The following is a 20,231-nucleotide window of genomic DNA, read 5'->3' as shown; positions in this document are numbered from 1 at the left end:
GAAGAGACTAAAATGATGACATAGCCTGCTGAGCATCAGTTGATTTTAATGACTTTGAATATTCTAATGCAGAGCTTTACCACTGACATATTAGTGGGATCCATGTGCTAAAACAGCAGCCTTTTACCTTTTGAAATCATTTCAGTAGCCAGCTTAGGTTTGGACAGGTTTCATAAATAATATAGCCAGTTAAATGGGAAATTAATGCTGTGCAGCTTTGCTGTCATTTGTACTGAATATGTAATCAGTCAAGTGGCTAACATCTGAATTTCTAAGAGGTTACCTGTGTCCTGCTTCTTCTCTTCAACTTAATCGAATACCCATTTTGAACTATAAGTCTTATCAATAGACAAAGCATTTACATTTCGGGGAGGGAGATGAAAATTTAAACTGACTCGCAAATTATAAACAAACAAATTGGTGAAGGCTTGAAAATGTGACTCATCAGCCACGACATTATATTTTGGCATCATGTCAGAACCGCTGGAGTCTCAAACTCGGTGTGAATCAACAACACAAATTCACGACAGAGTGAATCGATTTATTTCAGTGTGTTTCCGTCACCTTATCTGACACACGACATTAACATGATGAAGGAATATATTTCAAACAATCAACCAGGTTTGATTCCAACACATAACCATATGGTGGGAGAAATCAAACGTTTTCCATAACCGTAAATGAATGAAAACAGGGGAGTAAAAAATTATGCACAGTGGTGTCAAACTTGAGTTGTAAGTCCTGTGTTATATTTGGACATGTGAAGTTTGAAAAATCTGACTTTTGGACCTTTGCATGTTCCTCTGCCCATTTCTGAGCATTTCTGGAGGGCCATGGTGGCTGCAGTCTGGTCTCCCACAGTGTTTTTTGAGGTAAAACATATAAAAATGACATCCACATGAATACCAGGACTCAAGATTTTTCAACAAAACTTTTTAAAACATTTTAAACAGTGTTTTTCAATCCACCGATCAGTGGCTGATGCATGTAAATAAGCAGCCTACTTATTAGGCCATGAAAACAAAACAATTATGCCATCATTATGAAGTAATAGTCCTATTTAAACAGGAACACATACAAAACTTTTCTTTGCGGTGCAAACTGGTTTATTTCATGCCCATGAGCAGGAATTTTGGCAGGAGTTTGGTGACACACACTATCAACTAATATTAAAAAAAAAAAAAAAAAAAAAAAAATTATCACGGTCAATCCCACAACTAAATATGACTACAGTTAGCTGACTGCACCATAATCCAGCATCCATGTTAGCTAATGTAGCCACCCTCCTGTTGGTTATTTCAGTCAACAATAAACACATACGTGGCTTTACTTGAATTGCTTTATACTCACCCCCAAAATTAACTTTGCACATTATTTCTACATCTTATGGACTCTTTAAATTAATTGTTGGAATTTGTCCGGCACCTGAAGTGGGTAGAGATGGTCGCTTCTTGAACTTAAGGTGGAAAAAATCTAAATAAAAACAATAAAGTCAAAATAGTTTTTAAATCACCAGAGAAATTTGAGTCTAAATTACACCCAATAATAAGCTGATGCAATTACCAGCAATTTAATGTCAACACAACTCATTATGAATAATGTTTGTAACTTAATTATTTTCTATTTCAACTTTTGATGGTGTATTTAAGTGGTGACTTAAAAAAAGAACGATTTTTTTTTTTTTAGAGCGTACAAACCCTGTCCTGAACTGTCAGCCACAGACCTCTGGAATAAGTAAGAGAAGTTTAAGGACTGTTTGGACACCACTTGTCTTTTTAAAGTATGAAGCTGTGCTTGTTCAGTTGATCTATTAACAGAAACAGGAAACTTTACTGATCCTGGAGGGAATTGCTCAAACTGCAACTGCACAACATGAAGGATTGTGGGTGAAAAACTATACCTCGAAGAAGACTAACTAATTATTTAATAAAATGTTTCACTCACAGAACTCTAAAGAATATTTATATATATATATATAAAACAAACATTTACAGGAGAGAACCGACTGCAGTGGTCAGTTTTACACTATCCTAATCCCAAGGGCAGGTGGATGTATGCTTTATTTATGAGTATTTTGATGCATGAAAGAAAGGGGGAAATAAAATCAAATTATTCAACTCACCCAAACATTGTTTTTCTCTTTCAGGCATACTGTGTTTTCATAGCAAGCTTAATCCGACCCTCTGAGACAGGGCAAGGTCATTGTCAGCTGATCCTACAGTATAACAATCACTGACATTTAGAGTGTATGAGGAGAGATGAGTGAGGGTGGAAACAGAAAGGAGACATTTGTGGTAAGATAACAATACGTTTATTCATTCGCAGTGCACACGTCTCATGGCAGCCTTGTAGATAAACTTTTCCAAAGAGCCTTTAATTGGGACATCTTTGACCAATAATGCTGTGAAATATACTGAGAGTGGAAAAATCAGGAGTCATGGTGTTGCCCCACTCTGGTCCTACGCCTTTTACAACTCTGCTACATTTTCATGCACGCACCATACGCGCGGACGTCATGAACGTGCATGCTTCCACAGCACCGTACATTTATTCAGAATTGCACATTTGATACCCTCAGAAGCAGCGCATTATGTGTAGTGAGTGGGCGCAGACCATTTTCTGAATCCGGTTCTGACGTGCCGACGACACCGATGCCTGTGCTCACAGACCGATCGTAGGGCTTTTACCCGAACAGCACAGAACTGTAGCAGCTGACAGACGGATGCGGAGGGAGGGTTGCCAGACCCAGCGGATTTCTCACGGTTCACGGACTAGAATGCTCGTTTATATGTGTCCCCATGAACGGATGACAACCTCCAAACAAACGTATACTGAAAACTTTCAGCTCTCCATTTGACGCGGGGGTGTTATTGAGATTTTCAACCAGGTCCAAGAACAGTAATGATGCAGGTGCAAACTGTGGGCTAACGGTACTGAAATGACTTGCTTGGCGCTGACGCGTTTCATTGTGCCATGCCAACCCTGCATTGTCAGATACCATTTTACTCTGCGTTACCCCAGCGTCTGGAATTCCAATATTCTGGGCCTGTTGTATAATTAGAAGTTCGTGAGGCTGTAGCAAACAGGCTGGTGCAATGAGAGGATACGCTGTCAAAGACACTGTGCGCAATTTGTTCTGAAGCTTATGGGTCCTGCGTACTCAAGCTCCCGGCTTCCACTTGGAGAGGTGTGCTGCGGGGCTACAGCGCACTGGCTGTCGGCTTCACATCTGGACCGCCTGGCTACTGTCATCTGCGGCCTGTTCGGACTGTGTACTCCCTGAACTTGTATGTTTAAGGGGAACTGACCGAGATCGTATCGGATGGTGTCGTGTTAGGGAAAAAGGGGTGTATATTTGGCTTGGTCAAGGTGTTATAGGTGATCCGCTGGAACACCGCGGTCCAAAGCTTGGCTGGCTGACTACTCAAGGAAAAAAACGCTTATCCAGCTATGGATTTTGCGTAGTGAAGTCACGCATTTTAAAGGCAACGCTACGGTGACATTGCAGTCTTCTCAACAGATCGGTTATTTAGTCGTCCGACAAAAAAATAAATAAAAAAATTAAAGAGTGAAAGTGGAGTATTGTCCGTCGTACGTATCAACGCAGTGGGATTTCTACGTCTGGTCGGCGTTCCCCCCCACCCTTCCCGCAGTGACGGTTATGGGTCGGAAGCGGTGTGTCGGTGCAGATTGTTCCAAGATGGCGGCCGGGTGCTGCGGGGTGAAGAAGCAGAAACTGTCGGGATCGCCCGGATCGGGGGGTCCCGGCGGGGTGGGGGCGGGAAGCGGGGTGGCAGGAACCGGACATTGTGGCTCGGAGTTGGGGATTGGCTCCTCCGCCACTATTGCAGCAACGGCGAACGTGAGCAGAGCCAACGGCCTGGGGGGACCCGGGGTTAACGTTAGCGGCAGCAGTAGTAGTAGTGGTAGCAGCGGCGGCACAAACGCTCTGTCCCCAGCCCCGGCCGGTTACACTACATCCGGCCTCTCCCCGAATCTCAGCCCGGGACCAGGTTCGGGAAGTGGTGGCAGAAAAATGGTTGTCTCAGCGGAGATGTGCTGCTTCTGTTTTGACGTGCTTTATTGCCATCTGTACGGATACCAACCTCCGAGAACACCCAGGTTTACAAATGATCCCTAGTGAGTATTTCTGCCTTTTGTTGTTTTGCTGCACATCAAAGCTCTCAATTGTACATTATCAACAGATGTCTGTTGCACCACACTTGCTGGCTTCAGCTGCGGGTTCTGCTTCAGTGTTAAGAGCATGAACTGTCACATCGAAACAACAATTAACTCCTCACGAATTTAACTCAAAAAGCCAGCGATCATAGCTTAAATGGACCAAGTTGGAAATCGGGCCTTGTCGGAGAGACCTTTCTGCACTGGCCTACTTCTAAACAAGCTACACATCAACTCTCCAGTAAATTTTATATTATGTTATTTATGTAATGTTTCATATTAGACGGGTGAGCCATGTCACTTTAAGATTTCCCGTCGATACTTGTCGGGGAAAAGGAATACGGTACCTCGGTCCAAGTGGCATAGCAGTGGCTAAGGGTATTTGCTACTAGCATTAGCTAACATCGGCTAAAGACTGATCCAAAAACGAAAAGCGGGTGGAACGCAAATTACATCGTTTGTTTTTTTGTTTAAGCTTCATTTATGCTTGTTGGTTATGGCAGTTTAAAGTGTACGAGCCCCAAAAACTAAATGTTAACGTTAGTATCTGTAATCTGTAAAGTTACCCTGAATAATCTCTGGCTTGCCACAGACAGCGTTTAGCTTTGTTAGCCATTTAAGCTACAATAGCCTAGTAACGAAGCACCAATGAGCGTGTAGAGATTAATTTATTGTTTAGTTATATTCAAAGTCTCCCTATTATTTTGACATGATAAGCGATGCGGTTTGTCAGCAGTTTTACATCGGGTTTTGTTCGGAATTTGTAAGTTTACCGTCAAATTATGGAAAAAATACTTACTGAGTTCACCATCAACCAACAAAGAAAATGCGGTTTTTGCTAAGTACTTAGCACTTAAGCTTTGCTTAATTTAACTTCTGTTTAAAAAAAAAAAGGAGTAGTGACAATGATATGTACATAAAGCCAGTAAACTGTTAAACAATTTGAGGCATCCACTCAAGATGAGATATTTGGCATATCTCCAAAGTAACCATAAGATCTATACATGTGTATTTATGCTCTCTTGCTCCCTCCACGGAAACATTTTGTCCCCACCTTATATGACCAGAGTAAAGTGATAGCATGGGGGGTTATGAGGCGTCTTGTTCGCGCTTTGAAGCGGTTAAACTCGTTTTTTCTTTTGAAACCACAGCTGACATTTCCAGTGTATAGACCCTAACTTTTTTTTTTACTTTCTTAAAGTTTTTTGCTTGTTGTTGCTCAAACCTCAAACCCCCTGAAGAAGAAGCTTTGCTTTAGAAAAGTGTAAAACATGGATGTTTCAAATTTGTGTGTTAATTTTGAACCTTTTCTCCTAAAACCCTTACTGAAACACCCAGCATAAGTTGTCTGGAGCATTTAGTAAAGTCCTCATTATTGGAATTAAATGCTCCCATCGAGGATGTGGGGACTTTAAAAGGGAGTTTTGTAAATATTGGGCATGTTTGTGATCTAAGTGAAGTGTCGGGCTCCCACGTTGCCCTACAAAGTAAATGTAAGTGAGAGGCAGTCGTTGTTAAAGCTGAACACTGCTTTTGCTCTTTAACACTCCCTTACCTATCTAACTAAGGATTTGTGAGTAGAAATGTAACGAGCTAATGCCCACTGACAGTGAAAACTCGGGTATATTTGAGAAACTCTTAGTTATGGTCTGCGGTGTCCTTGACATGTCCTTTACTCGAGGGCATTGTCAGATTGAATTATTGAAATGCTCAAAACAACCCCAATATTGGTCATATACAACAGCGCCTTTGCAGCGTTGTCAAGTTAACAGTAGAGGGCCTTGGCCGTTTTAATACATTTTTAGTGATTTAGACCCGTGCTTCTCGAAAGAACACGCCCTCATTTTGCTAAGTGGTCGTGTAAAACACCCGAGACAGTCTGTATTTAGCTTGCATGTTCTGGGTGTTGATAATGGGGTTAAAGTTTTTAAATGTAGTGAAATGTTATTGTGCGATGTATCATTTTATATACAAATTAGTTTAATTCGAAATGCGATAAGTCGAACAGACTGCGTTGGTCATTAAATGTTGCTGCAGGTACTGTAGCATGAGCAAATGTATTTAGCTGACCCTCATTTGTCTTGAAGGGGCATTTTGATTTGATGAGGCAGTCAGTTGTTGGGGTGATGCTGTCGTCTATGTAATGTTGTGTTCGACAGCATGAATATTGTTAATTGTAAGCTGCCTAATGGAACACAGAGCAGCTGTAGTAAGCCAAAGCAGAAATGTGAAGGTGAAATTTTGAGGAGAAATTTAATAAGTAACTAAATTTTGCCTCCAAAATATAACAAATTCTGTCTATTTTCAACTTTTAGACCATGTCAATTCCTTGGTTAAGAACATCACAGGATGTTCCGACAGTTTAAAAGAAACATGATCCATCAAAGATGAAGAGAAGCCACAGTTTAAGTTACCTGCCTGTGGTTTTCTGGAACATTTGTGTGTGTTTTTTAAACTTAGTTATATAAAGAATCTGTGAATAAGATTTTTAGGATGTGCTCAAATAGGCAATGTCTCATGCATTTTTTTTTCAGTAAAAAAAAAGAATATGCATGAATGAGTATCAGGAGTTGCGTCACGGGACATGTGTTGATATGTGCATCCCGTTTGAACAAATGATTCCTCTTTTTCTTCCTTAAATCGACAATAAATTATAATTTGATTGGTTTCATCTGGGATTAAAGTTGGACTTTTACCATCATCAAAAAATCCTCTGGTGCCTTAGATGGTACTTGAGAGCCAGATTATTTGCCAGATAATTAGCCAGATAATAATAATTTAATGTTATTTACCTCCAACTGTAAATGGTAAAAAGGGCTAGAAAGGAAATAGTTCCAACTTTTGGTTGTGGGACAGTTTGAAAGCATGTGCAGTGATACAGCCAGTGCAGACTCCTGGAATTATCCTTTTAAATATGATTTGTTACAATTGTATGTACACTGGACAGATGACTTATAAAGGAGAATGAAAGGTGTTTAGAAAAGTTAGGTTATTAACCCATTACTACTTTGCTTTTATGCCTATTTTTGCATAATTCTGCTGCCCACTGACTATCAGTGAGATAAGATATCTTTTACGGTCTGTTCCAGTAATGCAGGATTTTTACAGGCTCTTCATTGTCACTGACAGTAACAAAGTGTATGTATGAAGGGATTCTTCATTGAGAGATTTGTTTTCCCCTAGGTTGATGTTATTTAGCAGAGGTTGTCTCGTAGTAAAAGCGGGCAAATCCCTGTATGCCCGTAAAAGGGTACAAAATAAAAGGACTTGGTTATTTATATGGCACAGAGCTAAGTCAAAGTCATCTATCATGATGAAAGAGTTTGTGCCAGTTCCAATCTAAAGTGAGTAAAAACCTCTGCATACTGGCTGAAATAAATGAGCAACGTATGCTGCCAACCGCCTGTCGTACACTACAGAAATATACCCGTGGTGTGCATGTTGTTTAAGATGAGCTACTTTAAAAGATCTCTCTCTCTCTCTTTTTTTTCTTGTTTTTCAGTCCGCTGTTTGTCACATGGAAAATAGGCAGAGACAAGCGGTTGCGGGGTTGTATAGGTACATTTTCTGCCATGAATCTGCACTCAGGACTCAGGGAGTACACCCTTACCAGGTAAGCAACCATTAAAGCTGTGCTTTTAGTGTTATGGCTGAGCAGCACTTTGTTTTAACATATAGACGGAAGTGAAGAAGAAGATATATGAATCCAAGAACATTACCATTGTTTCTGATTTATTAAAAAAAATAATAATAATAATTCAATTTTTTTTCACGTTGTTTTCCTTTTACTGCTGTGAGGAATATGCACTGCTTTGATTCCATGCTGCTGACGTTAAAGAACATGTAAATACGCACCAGTTTCCTGATTGTTATTTTTTTTTTGACAGCTCCTTTGCTTTGAAACTCTACACACTATGTACTGTGTGTGCAAGTGTGGGTTATCTGAGAGGACAGTGGGGGCTGAATGCTGTTTGGACACTACTTTAATGGATACGTTTTGGTTGCGGCAATCTGAATTTAATATCCATGTTCTGAATGTCAGTATAGGGGAGTGTGTGTCAGACATTAAACTCAATTTTGGAACAGACATCCGGTATTGTGCAAAAAGATTTTTGGTTTGTGTGGTAATAGGTCAATAACAAGGGTAACACACCGCAGTGGATGTTAAATACCTTAAGTTGTATGAAAAATACAGTCAAAACATGATTATGACCACATAGGTATGTAGTTTGAATTATACTGTAAAAGAAACTGCTTTCTGGGTCAAAGACTGTGAAGTTTTAAAAAAAAAGTGACAATGAAAGAAAATGAAAGACCCTTCATACTGACTTGGCAAGAATAGGTGGTTTCCTTGGTGCTATAAAGCTTGGGCAACTTTTTACCATGACGCAACACTGTCGGGGAAGTGCCTGTTTGCCCCCCCAATTCGTTCCGCAGCACGGCAACGTCAAACACATAGTCAGCCATAAAGAGCCACCTACAGCATTAAGGGATCCGGCAGCAGATGGTGTGGGCCACCACAGAGCCCTGATCTCAGCTTGATGGAGGCAGTCTGGGATTACTTAAAAACAGATGCCTAAGTCTACAACCTACCTGCCAAAACACCTTGAAAAACAGTACACAACTGCTGCTGGGCCATACGTCAAGTGTTTTTCTTTACTGTATTTGCATGACGTTAATTTACAAATGTAAAAACTGCATTATTTATCTTTATTTCGTGGTTTTATAAATGCCTAAAAGTCTTGCTTGAAGGCTGGATAATTTGGCTGACTTGCCAAATACACACATACTAATGCACAAAGCGTATTGTTTTTGGTATAGTGTGAACTCACTTTTAAATGCCATGCTTCAACGCCTCCTAATGTCCATAAGTCTTCTAACCAAGGAGGAGGGATAGCCTTGCAGATAGCTCATCTAGTGTTGCCATTCAAGTGGAAAATTTCCAACTAAAGGGAAAACTAAAATGGCTGCGGGTATGGACGTCAGTGGTGTGTGTCGATGTTTCTTTTTCATCAGTTGGAGTTCGGCATTTAAGACCCACGCATAATAATCAAACTATCAGGCTTTTAAAGACTTTATTATGCCCTTTTTCTTTGTGCCTTTATGTCTGCAGTGCCCTTAAAGACAGCCGCTTCCCCCCAATGACAAGGGATGAGCTGCCTCGCCTCTTCTGCTCAGTGTCTCTTCTCACCAACTTTGAAGACGTCGGTGATTACCTTGACTGGGAGGTGAGAGATCTGCTCCGCTCAAACATGGCTGTGAGCAGCAATAGGAGTAAAAGCTGTTTAAGGTCTGAATTTTCATGCTCATTCACGTCTGCTGCTATCACTGCACATTTGGGAGGTTTTTGTGGTGGTGCCTCTTGAAGGCATAGCCAGCTTTTGTTTTACATCAAATTATGTAATGCAAGTTGGGGATGTAGGTGTGAAAAATCTAATTGGTTTGTCGAGGAGCTGTATGACACTCTGCCTTCAGAGTGCTCTCTACTGTATGTCAAAATGATCGCTCTTGATTAGATTGACGCTAATGGTAAAAATTGGGACCCTCATTGCCAGTTTCAACAGTTCAACTTGTTTTTTTTTTTTTTTTTTTTTTTTTTTACAACTTTGACCTCTTGGTTGAAGTGATTAGTTGGTTCAACATATTCTTTTGCGCGGCTGTCTTTGATTGTAGGTGGGTGTTCACGGTATAAGGATAGAGTTTTTCAATGAAAAAGGATCAAAACGCACCGCCACCTACCTGCCAGAGGTTGCAAAGGAGCAAGGTGAGAGTTTGTGCCCCTCATTATCCAGCCTTCTCTGCTTTTAGTAAAGACGATCAGGCCTGAACAATCTTCACAGCTGCTTTAAAGGATTTCTGTTTTATTTTAGGTTGGGACCACATTCAAACCATAGATTCCTTACTACGAAAGGGAGGTTACAAAGCTCCCATCACAAATGACTTCAGGAAGACCATTAAGTTAACCAGGTAAAATGACATTTACTCCATTAAATTATCTATATAGATGCATTCCTGTGTCACTACAGTACCCTTCTTAGGCCACACGTTTTCATTTAGATCCCTTTTACCATGTGGAAGAAAGCGACATGGAGCACACAGAGCTTAACCGTGTGATGCTAAAACGGGGATGTCTGCGATCAGATACTGTCACGTGTCTGAGTTTCAGATCCTCTGTTGCATAAGTCGATTAAAGGAATATCCAAAGATTTTACACTTGATAGTCTGATAACAGGCGCCAGAGGTGGTTGTGTTGAATCCTAAAAAGCTTCGACCGACGCTGCTTGAGTTGAAGCTGCGGAAAAACAACCTTGGGAAGGGGGAAAAGAATCTGAGGATGTCGAGAGTCTGTACCGGGCATTGGTAGCTGCTCTGCATCAATGCTTGTGGCCACTTTAGGTGCAACTAATCAGACAAAATTAGATTCCCAACTTAACAGCAATTCAGTTGAGTTACACTAAGCACGTTTTCATGAGACTAGAAAAAAAAAAAGCTGTGTAAGTCTGACCAAAATTGTACTTTTAAGATGTTTGAAATCATGTTACTCTACCACAATTGTTGGAGATCTTGCTCCTCAAACCAGGCTAACGCACCCACATAATGCCGTTGGGGATCAAATTACTCCTGCATGTATATGTTCAATTAGACTCAAATGGGAATAGGGGCGCCACACATGATCCAGTAACGTGTAAGTCGTATTAATTCAGCCAAGTTCCCAATAAAGCTGCTCTCATTCACATAGTTTTCTTATGATTGAGTCCTTTAAGACGACGTGTCAACTCGCGGTTGCGTAAAGCATTTCCACACGGTTGCTCTGCCTTAATAAAATCCAGATTTCATAACCGCGACGTCATCTAACAAAATCGCTTTTCTGGAGACGACGCGCGTGCTGTGAAGTCTGCTACACTTACGCCTACGATGATGTTCCACAGGGAAAGTTAGACGGAATATCTTAAATTTTGCACACAATCCACAGCGTCACAGTGTGTGACATATTGGGCAGAAGACAGTTGAATATCTCAGCTGAGCTTTAACGGCAGCGCGACTCACCTGCGCACGTAACCTGCCATTTAATGACCATGTGACTATATTGATTATGGCTGTGTGGCAGTGCCACCTCGGTGCTTAAAGGTAGCGCACATCCATCAGAAGTTCACATCTTTTCACAGTTTTATGCACTATAGATGTTGTAAGATGGGAGTTATTACAATTATTGAGTTTTTTGCACATTTCTATTTTATTTTTTTTACTTATTTGTGAGTTTTTTTCATGAGTTTGGCACAAAGTGGTGAGCCACGGTCCATCCTTACATTCAATTCCTTTTATGCCCAATCCTGACACCCTCACCTTTCACCAGTTAATCTGCTGACTACAGAGTCTTTCAGATCACTGTCACTGATTATATTCTGTTAACTTTTTTTGTATGTCTTAGTTTTTCCCAACTTTTTGAGTGTATTTCTGGCATAAATTTTTTAATTTGTCTATATTCTTCTACATGCTCTTAAGTTGGTCACAAAACACCATGAAAATAAGATCAGGGGCGTGGAGTGACCCGCTGTACTCCAAATGGTTAAAAAAAATAAAAAAATCAATTAGAAGTCCGATTTTCTTGTTGGGGGGGGGGGTATAAAACATTCAACACATTACAGGTAGAGCATTAGTGACACATTCATTTCTTCACTAAGTAAAAATATACAGTTCATGATGAAATTTGATCACTATTGCAAAGCAAAAAACAAGAGTAAAACCGTTTCAACTTCCTGCTTCCGAGGTACAGCGAACGCAGCTTCATCTGTAGTTGAAGTTGGGCAGAGATACAGAGGGAGGAGGCTGGATAACCGTGAAGAGTGACGTATGTTTTCTCCTGCAAATCAAAAGGCTCACTTAATGACACATTTTCAGATGTGAAGGACCCAAAACAAAATGTCAGGGTTGTGTTTTTTTTTTTTCAGTTTTTGAGTTGGTAGTGACCTCAGACACCCAAATATTTGATGTCGAACACAGACAAAAAAAAAAAAAAAGAGTAAAACCTTTTATTTTTTTTCCTTTTCAACAATAGGTCCTTCCTGACACGTGACTAGTCTCAGTTTCCCCTTCACCGAAACATCTTTTCTCGATCCTAGGTACCGTAGCGAGAAGATGACGATGGGTTATGCAGAGTACATCGCCCACCGCCAGCACCATCACTACCAGAATGGCATTGGGCACCCTCTACCACCCTACAACCATTATTCCTGACAGCGAGCCGCATGACCAATCATTGGACCTCTCCGCGGACCTTTTCCCAGGAGAGCCTGCCCCTTCCTGGTCTAGCTATTTCTACTACTGTACCATTTTATGATGATAGTTTCCGTTGCCATGCTGGCCGTCTCCCAGACGTTGACATGGCAACGGGTGGCAATGAAGCATCATTTGATTATGGCGAGAAGTCCATGTGTTTCTTTGTGTTTGCCTGTGGTTAAGTTTTTGCAGCATATGTAAACCTGTTATCTATAACCCCCCCAATTCATTTTTTTGAAAATGAAACCAATATTAGATTTTGTCGATATTGCGTCTTCTCAGCAAACCTAATCAGGTGTTTGATTCTGTGGATGGAAGGAAGTCTCTTACGGTGGATTAATCGCGCTTGTATGGTTTAGGCTTTGCTACAATTTTACATTTAACTAAGAGAACTCTTAGCTTTTCTTTTTCCTTATTGTCTTTATCTTTCTATCCTGACATGAAATATCACGTAGCAAGGCAACTGCAGTTCTCAAAGGCTGTGTCGTCTCTACTCCGATTCCTCTCAAAAACTTGACTGTCGAGGTTGTTGTAGCCTCGCAAACGCTTGTAGTGTTGTAGTTGGAACTATGTATCGGGACATGTATACTCCAAAGTGTAGTTAGGATTGTGATGCCCTTTGACCGGCCTTTGCTGGTTCCCTTTATTGATTGTGCTCACAGCTGTGTGTTTTACTGTGCGTGGATATAGACATTGATCTGCCACAAGTTGAGAACCAGAAGAATAAATAGATTTTACATGAAGATACCCCACATAGAGTTATGGAGGCCTCCCCCTCTGAGTAGTTGAAGTGTTTTGTTTTGGGTGGAACCTGTAAACCTTAAGTTTACAGCTACTTACTTTTTTCTTCCCTTTTCCGTTAAATTTACAGCAGTTGCACTGGCTGCCAATTGTTTTAGTTTTTTTGTTTTTCTAAGGATTATAGTGTCAGTGCAGAGGATTCTGTCAATCTTTTTAAACTGATTTCCCTGTGTTGGAAAGGAGAGGGGAGGTGTTGTTGACTCCAAGAAAATGAACAATTCTTTAATTTAAAACTTAATTATCTGTTGGTTTCTGAGATTACTGGCAGGGAATCACTTGACAGGGACAAGCTAAAACAGCTTAAAAGCCATATTCTCTTTACTCCACACTTTGTACAAGTCATCAATTATTTGGCTTAAAGTGTTTACACTTGATCAAGCTCTGGTTGAAAGATTAGGTTCAGACTCTGCAACCGTACAACAGCCAGCCTCAGACCCGGTTTCTCTTGTTTGGCTGATGCCCTGTTCGTTGCCTGTGTCGTCGTGGAAAAACATTGTCTTGCCTTTTCAGATTATAGCTAACCATTGTCACTCGTCCACAAAAGTACGATGTATTTAAAAAAAAAAAAAAAAAGAAAGAAAAAAACAAGTCATTTTGAGTGAAAACACACCTCCTGACACACAAAGAAAGTGATCTTATTAACACGTTTGTGTCATTTAGACGTGCATGTCGTAGTGTTGTGCAGAAGCCGAAAGGGTCACAGTAGTGCAGCAAGTCGATTTTAGTTGTTGAAACCGCACCGACCGTCGTTCTCCTCGTTCTCCTCGTTCCTCAGTGAGATCCCGTTGACCCGCGTGTCTACAGCACAGCGACTGTTGTGGTTTGTGGTCTGTTTTGCCAGCTGTCTGGCAGCAGGTTGTAGGAAACACAGCTGAATTTTGTCGGAGCAGGATCTCAGCATGGGACCTTGCAGCTCTTGAGGTCTACGTTTTGAAAAGGCAGGGCTTTGTAAGGACTTAAAAAGCCATTTCCAATCCCAATAATACTAGTTGTGAGTCACATCCACACACACTAGACTAGTTGGACTTCCTTTAAAGAACGTCCCATCTGTTGGGAGATCACCATGCGATCTGCTCGTTTTGGGTTTTCTGTTTGCTAACTGGAATTTTTGAGAGGTTCTTGTTACTTGACCAACATCTTTCGTCGTAACAGCCTTTACTAACTGACAGGTTATTTTTTTCTTTATGCAAAAATGTCAAAGGGCTTTTGGCACTCCATCCACAGTTACCCGAAATGATCCAGATTTCAGTTGTGTTGCCTTAAGCGAATGATTTATGAAATGATGGACCAGCAGATGATGCTCTGAGTGTTCCTCCGTCCCATGGTTTGCTCTTTCACCGCTCCCTCTGCTAAAACCTCCATACGCATACAGGGGATCCTGTATGGCAGCAGTCTCCTGTCTGTTCATATCCCACACGTAGATTTCTCATCCTCTTTCTCTTCAGAGGAAGCCAGGCGCTGTGGCGATGTTACAGATCATGTTTAAACCATGGGAAGAAAGCTTTATGCCTCTTGGAAAATGTAACCTTACACTACATGAAGAGGAACAGTCAGGCAGTGATTTTCTGGTCCATTTAATACAGCACAACCTGAATTTTTCTGCTGCAAAACCAAATTGACCATGCTTTTACATATGTTTGTATACACATGCAATGTATTCTGTTGCATGTGTGTATGAGTATGAGACCTATGGTTTTATTCATTATATGCTTGATCTATGGCTTAGACACTCTTATTAACCATTAAGAGATTTAAAAGACAAATATGGTGCTATCGGACCTCATATTGGGGTGGTCACAGCTCGTGACTGGTCATGCGGACTCATTGATCATATCATACTTAAAGATGCTACGTGTAAGATTTGCTCTTGTATAAAGTGCTGTGAAATGAGGCATGACGGCACATTTTAATACTGAAAGAGGACTTTCATCGTTACAAACAGTAGCCCCAAGAAGCTCTGCTTCCATTAAATCCAGTGTGGGTGATATTGGGATCAATTCCCTATGGGAAAAACAGACATTCTTACTCATAATGAAGAAGGACACCATAGGGGCTACGGAATGTACTGTTAATGGTCGTTGTTGCAATTTTACAGTGATATATTAAGAGAAAATCCTACATGTGTTACCTTTTACTATCCTTGATATATGCAGATCTGTTCAACAGATGTTTTTTTGTTTCTTTGTTTGTTTCTTTTTTTTTCTCTCCTACCAGTGCAAGTCAACACCCAGCAGGTTTGAAAGGACAAGAAGTCACATGTTAACCTCCTGCCCCTCAATTACTCCCCTACACTGTGGCCCAAACCTCATGGCCTAGTTTGTGAAGGTGCGATGAGTGTCGTTCACGGGAAGGTAGCAGTAGTAGTGGTCATTGCCTCACCAGGAAGATCGGATGCTGTTTTTTCTTTTTTTTTTTTTTTTTTCCAGGTCACATCCTTAGTTTTCCTATTCGCTGCTGAATCCTTTGACCTCCTCTGAAAGAGCAAAGTTTTGAGTTGTTGGTCAGTGAAAGGTCCTGTTGTGGAGGCTGCTGCAGCCTCTCTCTTTAACCACGTTGACAGTAAGCATCCAACACAAGGGGACGGAGAGTTAACATTTTAAGTAGAACATGCAGAATATAGTCCCGCCTCTGTGCTGATCAACCGTTTAAAGCATTGATACCTCATGGGATGTTATGGAACGACACTTGTAGGTTGTTGTAGCAGATTGTGTGTTTTGGTTCCATACCAGGGTTCGAGTTCAGCCTCTGCATTCCTTCTGTGGTCATTCTTGTTGTTCACGGGATGCTCAAACTCAAGTTACCTTCGTATGTTTGACTGAACCAAAGATGCCAGCGGCCGTGCCCAAATGCTGCTCTTCTGGCCTGGCTTCCTGTCCTTCCAAAAACCACCCCTGCTATTGACAAAATGTTCTATGTTTTTAGTTTTTTTTTTTTTTTTCTTTTTTGTGCGATTTCTCAACTGTCTTGACTTATTAAGCAACCCAGTTTTTCAATGAATTTTCATTGATTCCGTCTCTGAAGCCGTACATGGCGTCAAGATGGTTAAAGTGGTTGCAAGTTGTTGTTACTTGTTGTTTTATTATTATTATTATTATTATTATTATTGCTATAATTTTCAAAAATGAAAATCCCATGGTGTGCCTCCTAGCTTTGTGGGTTTATAAATGTTTTTTTCTTTTTTTTTCTTTTTTCTCTCTTCTTTTTCTTTTTTTCCCTGAAGACCAGCAGTTATACTTTGTATAAAAGATGGATTTTTCCTTATTTTTTATGCCATTAAAGATGAAAAAGCCTGTTTTCTTTACTCTGGACCCAGTAGCTGCACTGGTATACAATCGCACTGATAGATAAAGTAAAAAAAAAAAGAGGAATAGTAAATCAATAATAATAATGATAATGACAAATAAGAACTACGATAAACTTGTGTTTGAAGCTTTTTTATCATAAAATATCCCAAAAAAAAGACAATAAAAAAAGAAAATGACTGTTTTTGTACATCAAAATAAATTCTTTTCAAATGAATATTTTGGATCTAGTTTCAAAATTATTTTAGTGTTTTTTTTTCTATGTTCTGAATTTTTGAGACACTTGACTTCTAAGACGTGTCGCTGTACAAAATGACTTCTTCTGTTGCAGAGGCCTGACGGGCTGGGAGGGTTGCCTGGTGTAACTCCTCATACCAACTTTGATTTCTTTATTGATTTTTGGATCTTTTCTCTCTTTACTTTTGGTTTTGATTTATTTTTTCCCCCCTCTGCTTTAGTACAAAAACATTTTGATGGAATAATATGGACTGGGAACTTCAATCCATCCCCTGTAGAGCTAGACCCTTCCTATTGAATTGCTGTTAGTGTGATGGGACTTGAAATGGGCATTTAAAATAATAGTATTACTCCTGAAGGAGGGAGGGAGGGAGGGAGGGAGGGGAGGGGAGGGGAGGGGAGTAAATATAAAAAAAATAAATAAATAAAAGGAAAAAATTGCAAAACAGAATGCGGGGAGGGTGGAAAGAATATATCTATCTATATATATATATATACACATATATATAGATGGGTTATCCGAGTATGTAAGCAATGGGTGTGAAGATAATGTAGTTTTAAACATTGTTATTACCTTTTAAGATCATTTATTCAATAAAAAAAGCAAAATCCACTGAAGAGAAAACGTGTCATTCTCTTGTCTTGCAGCACATACATCTACAGCTGTAGTATTTATCAGGGAGCTTAAACTGTGACATCCATCACATTTTTTTTTATCCCCTAAACAAACCTGAGCTGATTGTCAGTAGTTCTGACTAATACCTATTTAGCTTTATTGTATGATGTCAAGATCTGGTGTAACTGAATCATTTGAGTTTTTTTTTTTTTTTCTCCTGTGACTTTTTCCTGCTGAAAACTGTGGAACTTTGGAAAAAAACACGTCGGATGTACTGTGGATCAACTGTATTGTATTGGTGGTAAATTGACAGTTGGATGTGAACTGGCTGGTTGAATTTGATTGAACGATGAAATAGTCTAGTTTTAGTTATGACAGTAGACGGGGAAATGGAGCACAGTTTCTGAAACTGGACTTTCTTGCTCCATTGTCTTGAGAAATATGGCCCAGATTAACTCCAAATCTGGCTCATATTTCACTGTGAAAATTGGCAGAGTTGAAATGATAAAAAGCTCAGAGTGCAGCTCATTCTTCTAATTTTCTTTTTTTCCTTTCTTTTAAAATCCCATTGGTTGAAAATGGTCTCTTAAATGTGATGTTACACTGTGCCGTTTTATGAAGCCATACGACTGCTTGCTCTGTCGTGGTCAAAGTCTGGCGTCATAAAGCTAAAACCGCCTCCGCTTCCACGAATATGACACAGAGTTTGATGGAGTCCACTGAACTCCCCAGGCAGTCACCATATGTGAGAACAGCTTCGAGATGTGGTTTAACTGGAGATTTTACTGGTGATTTTACAAGAGCGTGGAGCAGAATCATTTACAGGACCTTGTGGAAGCTATGACGCCAAGATGCTAAGTGTGTTTTGATAGAAATATTGCAGCTGTGCTCCAAATAAAGTGCTCGTAGAGTATAATTACTCACATTCTGAGATTCACATCCCAGTAAAAAAAAAATACACTAAGTAGAAAAAACATCTTCAAAGCAATGACTCGTTTAAACATTCATGTATGTTTTAGTTTCGTTATTTTTTTCCCCAAAACTATCTTCTGAAACTGTTTTCTGAATGATGTCATTGTGTCCACTCTGTATGTTGTAGCCATGTTAACATGAGTGCTCTGCGCACCACTTGTGGCCCCACCGGGATGTACTGCAAAAACTTGGTAAACTTGCTCCTCAGCTATTCTTATTAATAATGTCCCTTTACATTGGTTTAGGACCAAACACCAACAGAAAACCTATGATATTCACAACCGCCTGCTAAGCTAACAGGATGGTGAACTCTTTATCTGCCATGCTGGTCATAGTAAGTATGTTAGCAACGTCATGTTTGCATTTAGCTTAGTTTTTCCTTTTAAAACACACACTTTGCCCATAAAGTGCCAGGAAATTGTACATTTAAGCTATTCAGTCACCTTCCCTTTCGTTCTGTGGCTTTACTTGTGGCCATATCTGCTGCATACTGGCTTTTGTAGAGTTGAGACTGAGACCGATCTTCACATGCTCGGCCTGCCTTTCTGCCAGCTTGTTGACTGAAACGACTCAGCACCAATTCAGGAGCAGTCTGGGCAGGTGTGTCTGAATATACTTTGCTGCTTGTCACTTGATATTAAGGGCTAACTGCTCAGAGATAGTTGAGAAGTTCAGTCTGCTGCCTGAGGTGTAACCAAACACGCTACTAGCATTGGGCTGTGATCCAATCCAGCTAGCTCTGTACTCCATCCTCAGTCTGCCCCTGGCTACCAACTGTCTGCATACATCATACTGGAGACTTAATGTTCCTAAAACCAGTAAATCCCACAACTAACGAAAGCTACAGAGTTTGCCAGCTGCATCTGTTCCATCACCCCCCCCCCCTGCAATAAAATGGCACAGATCTCCTTCAGTCACCGTGGTCTATTTGAGTGCATGAATAAGGATTTGGAGGGATGAGCAGCATATTTTAACATCTTTCCCTCTTAATATATACTCACATGGGGCCTCTTTGCAGCTACAGGGGCCATTTTAAAGTCGATAAACCTCTTCCCGTGATTGCTACCATGAAGTGCTACAGGGCAGTGAAAACTCTGCAGCTCTCTTCAGTCGATATGCTGCACTTGAAGCTTTTTAGCCTGTCTGACCTCTTAGCGCACAGTGAAACATAACACGGGGAGGCAGTGAGTCAGGCAGCAACTTGGCAACAAGAGAGTTCTGTAATCTGCTTTGAGGCCCAATTGGCTAAGGAATGTTGTATCTATACATTGGCCTCATCTGCCCAAAGGACATTGTTCACGACGTCTTATTGTTTGTTCAGATGTGACTGTGCAAACCTAAGCCGTGCTGTCATGTTCTTTTTTTAGAGAGAAGAGGCTTTCCTTTGGTACCACACAAGCCATATTTGTTCAGGCTTTCTCTAATTGTTCTGTTGTGGACTTAACATTTAACATGCCATCTGAGGCCTTTAAGTTTCTCTGAGCGTTGCACAGTCTGACCTTGGCGCGAAATTGCTGGGACGTCCGTTTCTCGGAGGATTGAATGTTTTCTGCACGTGAATGATCTTTCTCACCATAGAACGATGGACTCCAAGTTGTTTGGCAACTTAGCCTTTTAAGCACTCCCAGACTGATGTCACCAAGAATTGCTTATTGCAATAATTCCTGAAGTCTTTCCTTCTTGGCATTGTGTTAACACACACCTGAATGCTCCAGAGCAGCAAACTGACAAAGCATCTGTCTCCTCCCAACTTGTTACACCTATGAAAGCAGTTAGGGTGTGATTAGTTGTCCCAGACTGACACAGTGGAACGTGTCATGTGTTGTCGCTCATCTGAGGTTATCTTT

At 40.6% G+C, this 20,231-nt stretch overlaps 1 protein-coding gene across 3 annotated transcripts; it reads left to right on the top strand.

The window, feature by feature from the left end:
- Positions 1 to 2,572: 2,572 nt before the first annotated feature.
- ammecr1 (AMMECR nuclear protein 1) lies at positions 2,573 to 16,776 on the top strand. Of its 3 annotated transcripts, XR_012773068.1 has the most exons (7): positions 2,573 to 4,140; positions 7,682 to 7,792; positions 9,293 to 9,407; positions 9,853 to 9,943; positions 10,050 to 10,146; positions 11,954 to 12,028; positions 12,300 to 12,386. XR_012773068.1 is itself a non-coding variant. In XM_075486326.1 (6 exons), the coding sequence occupies exons 1-6, from the start codon at positions 3,662 to 3,664 to the stop codon at positions 11,976 to 11,978; spliced, it is 918 nt and encodes a 305-aa protein (XP_075342441.1). In that variant the 5' UTR covers positions 2,573 to 3,661; the 3' UTR covers positions 11,979 to 12,392. The 3 variants fall into 3 exon arrangements, 2 of the variants coding, with proteins under 2 accessions (XP_075342441.1, XP_075342440.1); XM_075486326.1 differs by having other exon boundaries at positions 11,954 to 12,392; XM_075486325.1 differs by lacking the exon at positions 11,954 to 12,028 and having other exon boundaries at positions 2,575 to 4,140; positions 12,300 to 16,776.
- The last annotated feature ends 3,455 nt before the right edge of the window (positions 16,777 to 20,231 follow it).

The sequence above is a fragment of the Odontesthes bonariensis genome, chromosome 16 (genome assembly GCF_027942865.1).
Source record: "Odontesthes bonariensis isolate fOdoBon6 chromosome 16, fOdoBon6.hap1, whole genome shotgun sequence".
NCBI classification, from domain to species: Eukaryota; Metazoa; Chordata; class Actinopteri; order Atheriniformes; family Atherinopsidae; genus Odontesthes; species Odontesthes bonariensis.
The sequence above is the reverse complement of the archived record's forward strand: the minus strand, read 5'-3'. Positions and strand labels throughout refer to the sequence as shown.